Raw genomic sequence first — 11,783 nt, 5'->3', positions numbered from 1 at the left:
ACAAACCCTGAAGAGGTCCATGTTGGAAGGGAGGGAGTAGCCATTCACACAGGCAGTGGGTATTCAAAGAGAAACTCTCCATTTGACAGTGCTGTCTTCTAGATGACTTAGAAACATAAAAACACAATTTGGTTTTAAAAGAGGGCTTTGAATTTATGACAGATATGAAAGTACCTGTAAGTTTAATGTGTGCTCTGCAAACAGAGATGTGTTCTAAGACTGGTTCTCAGATTTCAATTTTATGAGTTTACCTGGCATATAATGCTTTCATATAGAATATTCTGGCACCACCATTGTCACTGAGAAATTTTTATGTACATATATAGGAGTGCTCCTCTTGTGCCACATGAGCAGGAGAGTGTGTGTTACACACACTGGAGTGATGTGTGTTACTGCACTTCATGGGGTAAAGATGGGCAGGTTTGGATTCTCTGCAGCCATATTCCAGGGTACACACTGAGACAGCTGGGGGTGTTCAACCTGGAGAAGAAATGACTCCAGGGAGACCTTGGTGCCACATCCAGTGGTACTAAAGATCCTCCAGGAGAACTGGAGAGGGAATTTGGACATAGGCATGAAGTGACAGGACAAGGAGGAATGGTTTCCCACTGCTAGAGGGTTAGATGGGATATTAGGGATACATTCTTAACTGTGGGGGTGGTGAGGCCCTGGCAGAGGCTGCCCAGAGAAGCTGTGGCTGCCCCATCCTTGGAAGTGTCCAAGGCCAGTTTGGACAGGGCTTGGAGCAACCTGCGATAGTGGGAGGTTCATGGCAGGGAGTTGGAACTGGATGATGTTTCATGTCCCTTGTAATCCAAACTATTCCATAATTGAATGAAGCCCCAGGAAGTGTTTTTACCCTTTTCCCATAATAGTACAGCTGCTTTAAACAAGTTTTCTGCAGCTGTTAGAAGAAAATGATGTCTTATGTTAACCTGGAGTATGTGCATGTGTATTTACAAGGGCTGGCTTATGCATTCCCAAACTATGTGGTCAATGGCTCATGTTCTGCCTTCCTCACCTGTGCTCACTGATAATCACAATCTGTCTGATCCTCTGAAACTGCTGTTTTCTGAAGACTTCTTATGCTTGAAACTGGAAGACACTCAGCAGCCAAACATTCTCCTCATTTTTTTCTTATCTTTTTTTTCTCTCAAAAATCAAGGTAAAACCACCTGCTTTTAAATCTTTTTACATATCTAAGATCCAGAGTTTACCTAGACACAAAGTGGTTGTGGGTAGCCATAGACAATAAACTCCCCCATCCATATAAACCATCAAGGGAAGGACAGAGATAAATCACTGCTCCTAGCAGTTACTCCCTGAAGGATGGAGGCAGTGCAACCTGTTTACTTCCAGCTCAGAACCACTGGTTCAGCCTTCTTGAGCTTGCAGGTTTTTCTATCATATTTATATCACACAATTTCATTTGGTTTGGGCTTTGAATATTTTGTGAAGATAGTGGGAAAAAATGTAACTTCATGTGAAAAGAAAAACCAAAGGATGCCAACTTGCACTCACAAGGTACAGTACTGCCATTGAATGGTGTTGGCATTTTCTGGACTTCTTCAGCAGCTGATGTAAAACCCCTCAAACCCACTGGCACAGCAGAACCATCAGTCCAGTACTTGAGACAGATCAGGATGTTCTTGAGCGTATTTCCTCTCTTAGTTTTCTTCTATATATGAATCTGCCTTCTTGGAAGGTTCTCTAGAGTATGAAGCATTTTGAGGCTCTGAGTTTACAATGAATCACAAATTAGCAGTTCCTTAAAAATAATGTCAAGTAAAATCAGATTTCTTTTGCTGAAGCAGTTGTTATTTTCAGAGGAAATGTGAATGTGACCTGGACTCTCAGAAGCAGCTCCTGTTGTGACCTTTGAGTATTCCTTAGAATGGATCTGATGTTTACACAGACATAAATAATCGTCTGGATAATCTTGCTGAGCCACACTTAAATGGAGTGCCATCCACTGGGGAAGAATATATTTGAAAGAATAAAATACTTTATATGTTTGGAGTTTGTTGTTGGCTGTTGGAGCTCCAATATTTGCACAGTTGCTGTGTGAAAGCTGAGTTTGTAAATCACATTGAAGGAAAACCCAGACAATAATCAAGAGCAACAGTAAAAACAAAACAAAACAAAATGATAGACAAACTCTCCTACTGTGTAATTCGTTTGAATTGGTTTGGTGGTTCTTGTGCACATGGAGTGGAACTTCACACGATCCCATCCAGGTACACAAGAGATAAGGAGTTCCTCAGAAATCAAAGGAGGTTTATTGCAACTTTCATAACAGGAAAGTGTGGCCTTTGTAACCAGAGACTAAGAAGGTTAAGCAAACATCTAATATTTACTTTATGTCTTAATCTGACTTTGGATGTAGAAATAACACATGAGAATAAATATTTGAGTTTTGATAAAGTTAACTGTCCTCTCTTCTAAAAGCTCCCAGAAAGATAAAGCACTTAGATTACTGGAAGTAATCCTTTCTTTCCTTTTTCTAGATTAGCATTTAATTTAAGACAGGAAACTCCCAGCAGGACCTCCTGTGAGACTCAGAAATTACCCTCAAGCCTTTGGTCATCAGTTCCCAGGAAAAGCCTCTCCCTGCAGGTGAGATGAAGAGCTGTGCCTTTTCCCTGGAGGAGCAGCTGGAGGTTGGCCTGGCAGTGCCACAAACACAATGTGTTTCATGCAGAACCACACACAGTGCATTTGCTGCCAACGTGAGAGAGATCTGGTAGCTCCCATGTGTCCCACCCAGCAGATAGGCATGGCATCTCCTTTGCCCAGGGGATGCAGCGCACCAGGAAGCAGCTCCCAGGCTGCCTTCCCAATGAGCAGCCAAAGATACTCCTGGGTGGACCAAAGCAGTTTTGCCCAGCAGAGGCCAGGTTATGCAAATGTCTTCATATTCTTGTTTCCTTCTCTTCCAGAAGAGCACTTGACAAGTGCTGCATTTAATGTAATCTCAACCCTTGGTGTCACTGGAACAGGGCTAAGCCAGCTCCATGATCCAACACTTTACAGGGAAGTGGCTTGAGGTGCCACTGTCTCCTCACAGCTCCCAGCAAAAACCATTTTTCCATGGTGGCTAAAATTCCTGTGACACACTGGAGCCCAGAGCTCTCCCCAAAGAGTAATTTTGCAAACTGCAAACCTACCCTGCCATGGCAGGGCAGCTGCATCTTCCCAGGGAACACAGGGGCTTCCCACCACAGCGTGGGCATGGAGCAGCTCTGGGCTCAGCAAAGGGCTCCATCCCATTGCCCACTCACAGCAGGCTGAGCAGAAAACAGAGGCAATCCCAGCTGAAAGGTGCCTGGCAGCATGCTTGTGGGGCTGGGGCTGCCCTCTGCTCAGCTCCAAGCTGGCTTCCTGGGAGAAGCACCTCTAATGCCTGTGGGAAGGCAGCAGCCAGGCTGATCCTTTCTTTTGTGTTTTCCAAGTATTTCACCTCCTGCTGAGGAAGGCAGGGCATTTCTGCCAAAGAGGCAGAGGACTCTCTAAAGACTCTGCTACAGTCTGGGAATGGCTATTTTTATAGGATTTCCAGGAAGGAAGATGTCTGGGATTTCCCAAACAGGGTTCAGAGGGAATTTGTCCAGGAGTTCTGCTAGCACTTGTGTTTGCCTAGAGGAATTTTGCACTGTCAGGGGAAGGGTTTTGGTATTCACAATGCTCCCACTTGCTTCTAAATAAAAATTTAATGTTCGTTCTCAAGGTGACTAGGCTGGAATTTTTTCCTTAGGAATAAATTAGCAAATGCAAATTTATTGTAATGGAAATGTAAACTCTGTTGTGACTGCAGTGCTGGAGAAAGGGTATTTTGAAGTGACTCAGAAGATTTCATTCTCTCTTAGGCTTTCTAATTGTTTCACAAGCTTCCTGTGCAGGGCAGGGCATTTCTGGGTACTGCTATGAGGAAATATCCTGAAAAGAGCATGGGAAGTTCATACAGGAGGGACTGAAAGAGATGATCAAGCAGCCAGTGGCTCCAGAGCCTGGAAATCAAGGGCAGTGAGGCATGGCATGAGTAATGGTGAGGATGAGTGTGGTCCCAAGCCCCAGGCAGTGTGCAGAGGTGGGTGAGCAAGTCAGAGGGAGCTCATCCCCTGAGGTACAGCACAGGTGTCTGCAGAGGGGCCTCAGCCTGAAATCACTCTGATACTTTCATCCCATCAGGGGCTGTGTCAGCGTTTGATCCCAGCAGAAAAAAAATCCATGCAGGCAGAGGACCTGGCAGGGCAGGAGCTGTCCAGCAAAGGCAGTGAGAGTCTTGTGCTCACTTTGTTCTGCTAAAAGCAAAATCTTCTCCAGGGGTCTGTGCAGCCCAGCTGGCACAAGGCAGGGCTCTTGCTGCTGTGCCCATGGCAGCTGGAGGCCCCAGGAGCAGAACTCCATGGTGCTCCCAGGCCGTGCCCCGTGTCTGCCCTGGGATCTGGAGCCCTGGGCTCAGGTGTGCAGAGCCCCCAGAGCTGGCCCTGGGCAATGGGCCTGGCCTCTGCCTGCTGGCCCAGCTGGGGCTGCCTGTTGCCCAGGACCCTGCAGCACATCAGCCAGCCCCAGAGGGGCTCTCCAAAGCTCAGGGCAGCTGCAGGGGCCCAGGCTGCAGCTCTTGATGCAGCTGAGACCGGCCTGGAGCTCTGCTGGCTGCAGTCACAGCTGCTGGGACACCAGCACACCTGGAGACACCTGCATGGGGCTGCCTCACTCTGCACCTCCACCACAACCTGTGTTTGACAGCAGCCCCCAAACAGCTTGGTCCTGGCTGAGCAGTGAGACCCAGTAGGACAATGAACAACAGCTCCTGAGCTGAGATGTCCAGGCCCAAGCTGGCACCTCTGAAAGTGACACAGCCTGCATGAGCTGTTGGCAGCCTGGCCCACTTTGTTCATGCCATTCACAGGAGAATAACTGGTGTCTGATGCTGACACTTGTGTGGGTATAACGGCATCCTCTGATTGTATTTGCACACCCAATGTCCTGCAAGGATGCTCTGGGCACTGTGATTTTTTTGGTGGGTTTAGAAATTTCAGTGAGAAGCAACTTGTGGTTTAGAGAAGACACGACCCTGCAATCCAGTCCTGCAGCAAATCACTTTTATTGTAAGCTCTTGCAAACTCCATGATGGGGCACACATTGATCTTTGACAACCATTGAATACATTTCCCCACATCAATTTCCCATCAATCTGCAGGAAAGCTTCAGAAGCAGAGCAGAGAATGAAGGTGTCCAAGGAGGGCAGCACAGGAATTCAGCTCTGGCTGCTCAGAGCTCTCTGTGTATCTGATGCCAAAGCCTGCCTGTCTGATACAACAGCTGCTGCTCTCAAGGTGCAGTTCCAAAAGCAAGCAAACAAAAGCATTTGCCAGGATCACAGAATCACTGAATTATTGTGTTTTGTAGGGACTTCTTAGGATCTTCTAGTCCAGACTCCAGACTGCAGCAGGATCAGCTAGAGCAGGGTGTCCAGAATCATGTATTGTTGTGCTTTGGGTATCTCCAGACACGCAGATCTCCAGACAGGATCTCTGGGCAACCTGAGGTGCCCTGGTGCCACAGCCTTGCTAAGGAGGTGAGGGACAAGTCAGCTGCACACTCTTGGGGACAGCTAAGGAGGAGAGGACTCGTTCCTGAGAGCTCTCTCCTGAGATGGGCAGCAAAGCAAAGCAGCTGGAGGCTCTGCCCACATCTCTGTGCCTTTGAGCAGAGCAGGAGGTGCCCTGAGGGACAGAGCTGGAAACACAGCAGAGAAGGGAGCAGCACAGACTCTGCACAGGACATTTGTGCCCCTCTACTCTGCTCTGCTCAGACCCCAGCTGCAGTGCTGCCTCCAGCTCTGGGGCCCACAGCACACAAGGATACAAAGCTGTTGGTGTGGAGTCCCCTGGAGGCCGTAAAGGTGCCCGAGGGCTGGAGCTCGGCTGCTCTGGAGAGAGGGTGAGAGAGCTGGGGATGTTCAGCCTGGAGAAGACTGCTGAGAGTGCAGTACCTCAAGGATCTCTGAAAGGGCTGCAGAGGGTCTTTGGACAAGGATATGGAGTGACAGGACAAGAGGGAATGGTTTCACACTGATGGAGGGCAGGGTTAGATGGGATATTATAAAGACATAAATGACCATGAGCAGGCTGTGGAATGAGTAGAAGTTACCCAGAGCTGATTTGACTGGCCCATCCCTGGAGGGGTTCAAGGCCAGGCTGGGGAGGGATTGGAACAAGCTGATGTAGTGGAAGGTGTCCCTGACCATGGCAGGCAGGTGAGAATGAAAGTATCTTTAAGGCTTTACAGTCCCATCAATACCAACCCATTCTGTGATTCTGTGACACGTGGGAAAAGCCAGCAAGGCTTTTCCATTGAGGATGTGAGGCTTATTCCCGAGGACAGGCATTGTTGAACAGAGTAACTGTTCCCCCGTAGAGATTCGTCAATCTCTTCTCCAGCTCCCCCAGCTTGAGGACCTCCACCTCGTTCTTGTTGTTCTCAGCAATGGCCCCCCAAGCATCTTTGGGTTCTTCATCACCCAGACAGCAGGCAGCTGACCAGATGTGGCTGGGTCTGTTCACCCTCTCATCGGACACGTAGGTGTTCCCAGGCACAGCACCTGTGATCACGTAGGTGGTTTTACAGCCCTTGCTCATTTTGGGCATAGTTTTAGACTCATAAGTGTTCCACTTGCCATTGTTGAGGCTGCTGTCCTGGGGCACTATGTTGGTCAGGGTGAAGGAAGCCATCTTGCTCTCTCTAGTGAACTGATGGCCACTGGGGCTCAAATGGCCACGGTCCAAACCCTTCAGTCCTTTGTAGTCAGCAGGAATAGCCTGGCTCTCTTTGATTTGTTCTAAGGTGAACTTTTTTTGCTCTACGAGGATCCAATCCCTTTCCATGTCTGGAATACTGTTTCTATCTATGAGCTGGACAGAGAAATAAAAAGAGGTGTTAGAATGGGGAATGGGAGGAATGGAGAAGATTTCCCTGGAGCGGAAGTCTATGATGGTCAAGATCCCATTTTTTGTCATCTCAGTGTAGGAAAATATATGAATCTGAGAGAAATCATAGACGAGCCCCTCCTGCATGCATGCAAGAGCTTCAAAGAGCAAGAAGCTCAGAATTTGACTTGTGACCTTTGTGATCCAGCCTGCAGCCTGTGCTGGGAGCATGGATGCCTGCATGAGACAAGGAGCATTTCCCACTCTTAGGACTGAGAGGTGTCTATGGTGATTCACCTCCTCTGCCAAATCTGCTTCTCTTCCTCCTGTCTCCACAGCCCAGATCTGCCCAGGGCTCTCCCTGGATCCCTTCACAACACACTGTGATTCTGTGATTTTTTTGGGTGGTTTCTACAGGTTTAGCCCAGTCCTGGAATACAGGACTATAACATCATACACAGGGAGAAGTGTCAGGAAATCAGGTGCTGAGGAAACCTCAGTGTCAGGAAACCTGGTGCTGAGTTTCCCTGGGACTGCTGCAGTTCATTCAGGCATGAACAGTTTTGTTCAGTAAGCAAAAAGATCTCAGTGTGAATGGAATCTGTTACAGCTGTGCTGGGAATGTGTCTCAGAGCTGATCTGGGCCAGGGAGCATATTCCGAACATTACTGAAAACTTGTTACAAATCATCAGTTCTGAGAGTGCCTGTAACCTCAAAAGAGTCCTGGGGAAACAAAATACTCCAAAAAGGCCTCAGCAGAAAGTTAACAAAATCAAAGATTTTTGGGGTTTCCAGTGTCCAAGGTCCAGGAGGAAAATGCCAGGTTGGATAGGGCTTGGAGCATGCTGGTCTAATGGCAAGTGGCCTGGACCATGCAGGGGAGTCGGATAGAGATGGTATTTAAGGTTCCTTACAACACAAACGCTTCTATGATTCTCCAAAAAGAGAGAAGGTGGAGACTGCAGAGGTGTGAGACCAGATTAGTTGCTCAAGTTCCTATGCATAAGATGAAAAGATTATGTTTTCTCATAACTGCAAAATCTTTTTGTTCATCTTTAGAGAAACCTATTTAGCCATCCTCTGGAGTAGGGCATGTGGCTTCTTTCTCTGGCTCACCTTCCCCCAAATGCTGTCCTGCTACTCTGTTCTTACCAATGACAGGACTTGCCTCTTTTTCTCTTCTGCAATTGGCCTGGCCTCTTCCACAGAAGTTTGTCAGAAGGACATTTGTGAGGGCTCCAGAGCTTGTGGAGTTCTGTCTGTCTGCTGGATCCTTCTGGACCAAGCCTGAGCCAAAGGTGCTCAGGGGTCACAGCCCATGGATGGAGATCACACCCCTCTGAATGGACCAGCACTGATGCTCCTCACTTTGCACTGTCTGAAATGTCACTCCAGAGATCCCTCCACAGTTAACCTGACCCTCTCATCTCCAGTGCCTTTTCCCTCGAGGCTTTGTCCCTGGGCCATCTCACCCCTTCTGAGTTTCTCCTCACTTCTCTAACACCACTCACAAAGTCTGTTTGACTCTCCACTGGGAGCAGAAGAGCTCTGCCAGGGATGCAGAACAGCTCAGGGCAAAGTGGGGATGAGAGCCCAGCAGGACTGTTGGTCCCTCAAGTTTAGCCTCTCCTGGAGGCCTTTTCCCCATCACTTGGTCACCCAGCAGGGCACAGGGAGGGAAGCATTTGACTTTGTCATGGTGTGCAAAGTAATGTGATTTGCTGTTCCTGTCAGGTGAAGGCAGAGAGCTGGGCACCTTTGGGATGTGATCCATCACATGCTCCTGCTGATGTCTGAGATGCATCAGAGGAACTATGTGGTGCAGGGGTTTGAAATTCAATGAGGACATTCCCATGAGTGTGTCCATTTGCCTGTGTGTAGTGGGGTATTAGGAAACAGAAGTAGTAATTAAGATGCTGCACCTCATCTCTGAGTGGCTGGAGGGTGATTTGCTGTAAGAGTGACACTCACCTGAGGCTCAACCATCCACCATTCTGGAGGTTTCTTGGCATCTCCAGGCTCATATTTGTAAGCAGAGTACACTGGGATTCTTCTGTCCCTGTCGTACAGGGTGGCATAGTGATATGAGTCCCTGAAGTGTTGACAGATCAAGGCTGGTTTCTTTGGATTCAGGGCATCACTTGGAATGGTCCCTGCATAGAAGAACTGAGGACAACTGGCAAAGGAGTTCACCACCTCGCTGTGTCCCAGCCAGAGGCAGCTGGCCAACACCTGCAGCAGCAGCAGTCTCAGCATGGTGGCAGGATTTCAGTGAAGGGCTCTTGCTCCCCTGGAAGGCAAATGCAGAGGGACACTCAGCTTGGAGAGAGCAGGTGATGGCCTGGAGCCGTTTTGCGCAGGGGGACAGAGCTGGCAGAGGAGGGGATTGTGAGAGACCAGGAAAGGAGTCATTTCTGTCCTCCTGGATATGGCAAGGGCAATAAGGATGAAGCCTAAAACAGGGTTTAGGTGCACAGAAGAGGCAGCAGTGGGAGCACTCAGCCTATGGGAGGAAGGAGCCAAACCCACCAGGACTGCAATCAACTCTCACAGCAAAGTGATCTTGCACCTGAGGCACAGTCCTGGGACAAGGTCACCTTTTCCCACCTCCCTCCTGCTCTCTGCACCTTCCCACAGCAGACACCTGCAGCTGGGCACAGACTCTGCTCAGCCCCCTGCAATGCTCAGCTGGGCTTTAAGCTCATGGGGCATTGGGCAGGCAAAGAACAGCAATGCTGCACTTCCTACAGGTCTCTGGCCCCATCCAGCTTCACACAGACACTCAGCTCTCCCAGTCAGACCCAATCCTGAACCCCAGCTGACCCACCTGGGCTCCTGCCTCTCAGCTGACACTGGGCCATGGGTGTCCTGCTGCTCCCCTTGCACTTCCACGTTACCCAACCCCAGACTCTGAACTTGCAGGCACATGCAGAGAGCAAATGAAGGGGCCAAGCAGATGGCAGCAGCAAGCACGAGGGATAACACCTCTCTCTTCTCAGCACAGTGGCTGCTGCAATGCCAGCCCTGAGGGGCAGCTCTTGCCCTGGTTTCTGGGGATTCCTGCTGATGCCCATCTTCAGCCTTGCTGATTGATTTCCCTGTACAGGCAAAGGCACCACTGCAGGAATCTCTTGGACAGCCTCCTGTCCTGTTTTGTCTTTCTCAGTGCTGATGGGATTTTCAGCAGTCCGTAAGATCATTCCTTTATGAGAAAACTGCTGAAAAGCTCCCCAGGATGCTGGGAACCAAGGAAGGGACTTGGTCTCCTTTCAGAGGCAGCACAGGTTTGGGATAGCAGGGATGCTCCATTTGCATTGCCAGACACTCAGTGGAGAGATTTAATATCATCAGCATTTGGAATAAGGCAGCTGGGACAGGCAGTTCCAAGGGCTCCTGGCAGACAAAGCTGCCACAGCCTCTACAGCACAAAGCCCACCTTGGGCTGGCAAGGGGCTGAGCTCAGGACTGCAGAGGGCTTGACAAGTCACCTTGCACATTTGCCCTTGTCTTGTTCCTCTCCCTGACCCTCATCTCTCCCTTTCCACTGGATTCAGGATGCTGAGCTGCACACAGCCCTGCTCTGACCCAAGATATCTGGTCCTTTTTCTCTTGTTCAGCCCTGCATCAGGAACATGGTGACCAATGAGCTGGAAACTGAGAACTGCAACTACAACTCAGGATGTTTTACAGTACTCTGCAGAGCATTTACAGAGCTGCCCCAAATCAAGCCGAGAAGAGCCTGTAAAGTCCTTCTGCATGGCCCACTGCATGAAATTCAAATTAATATAACTAAGGTAATATCTAAATTATCAGATACATAGAAAGCAGCCTACCTTGAGAAGGAGTGGCAAAGGATTTTGCTCACAGCCCCAAAGTGGCAGAGGAGTCTCAGATGCCTCTGCTGCAGTCTCAAACTCTCTGGGTTTATATACTCTCCAGGGGAGGCTGTCAGATTTCCCAAGAAGTCTTTAGAGTAAATTTTCCCAGGACTTCACACCACACCTGTGTTTGTTCACAGTTTTCTTCAAAGGCCATGGGTGGAGTTTTAGTACTCAATAATCTCCCCCTTTCTTCCTTTTCAACAGTTTGATGTTTATTTTCAGGTGAGCTGGCTTGAGTTTCTTTCCTAAATCATTCCTTCTAACTTTGCCCTCCTGACTGACGGAAAATACTGAAAAATTCATTGCCTGCATAAGCTCTTATTGTTCCTTGCAGCTCATCAGCTCCAGCCTAAGCTTTGTCCATAAATATATTTATTTCAAAAAGTCAGGAAAGACTCTGAATATTGGAGTCAATCGTGAGGAAGGAGCAAGAGTTTACCTTGACGCAGAGTCTCAGAAGAGGCAGCTGAGCTGTTCCTTCTGTCTTCTCCCTGCAGAAAGGAGTGTTTGAGTCCTTAGGAGTGCCATGGCAATATATACCCAGGCACAAATTTGCCCCTTGTTATAAACAAGGAATTCCACAGAATAGAGAAGTTTTCTTTTTTTTCTTTTTTTTAGGGGCAATGTGCACACCCGCCCTGAAATGTGCTGACTGATTTTGTCATCATTTCCCCAGAATTTCTCCCAATTTGCTAACTTGCAGCATAGAATGTCAGTTAAGTATACACCCAGTAAAGAAGTTGCCCTATTTTGTAAACAGGGAATTCAAAAGAAAAGAGAAGTTTTCTACTTTTAGTAAGGGTGTTTGTTCACACCCACCCTGAAATATGTTGGCAGTTGTTTGTTACAGTTTCCCCAGAATTTCTCCCAAATTTGCTGCCTTGCAGCATGGCATGTCAGGATCAGCTAACAGGGTCTGCTGGCTTCCTTGATCATTTCATCAATCCCACCAGCTGCAGCTGCTGCTGC

General features: G+C 48.5%; 1 protein-coding gene across 1 annotated transcript; it reads right to left on the bottom strand.

Moving 5' to 3' along the window:
• Positions 1–5,140: 5,140 nt before the first annotated feature.
• On the bottom strand, positions 5,141–11,468 carry LOC311153676 (endonuclease domain-containing 1 protein-like). Its single transcript, XM_084205661.1, has 3 exons — positions 11,254–11,468; positions 8,905–9,223; positions 5,141–6,917 (listed from the first exon to the last, which is right to left on the bottom strand). The coding sequence occupies exons 2-3, from the start codon at positions 9,187–9,189 to the stop codon at positions 6,375–6,377; spliced, it is 828 nt and encodes a 275-aa protein (XP_084061787.1). The 5' UTR covers positions 9,190–9,223; positions 11,254–11,468; the 3' UTR covers positions 5,141–6,374.
• Between the last annotated feature and the right edge of the window lie 315 nt (positions 11,469–11,783).

This window comes from Fringilla coelebs (assembly GCF_963513975.1).
Source record: "Fringilla coelebs genome assembly, chromosome: 5".
Lineage (NCBI taxonomy): Eukaryota > Metazoa > Chordata > Aves > Passeriformes > Fringillidae > Fringilla > Fringilla coelebs.
The sequence above is the reverse complement of the archived record's forward strand: the minus strand, read 5'-3'. Positions and strand labels throughout refer to the sequence as shown.

Coding starts and splice junctions, on each gene's coding strand:
- LOC311153676 (XM_084205661.1), bottom strand. CDS start 9,189: ATGCTGAGACTGCTGCTGCTGCAGGTGTTGGCCAGCTGCCTCTGGCTG. Junction 6,918..8,904: donor GGTGGATGGTTGAGCCTCAG/GTGAGTGTCACT, acceptor TTCTCTGTCCAG/CTCATAGATAGAAACAGTAT.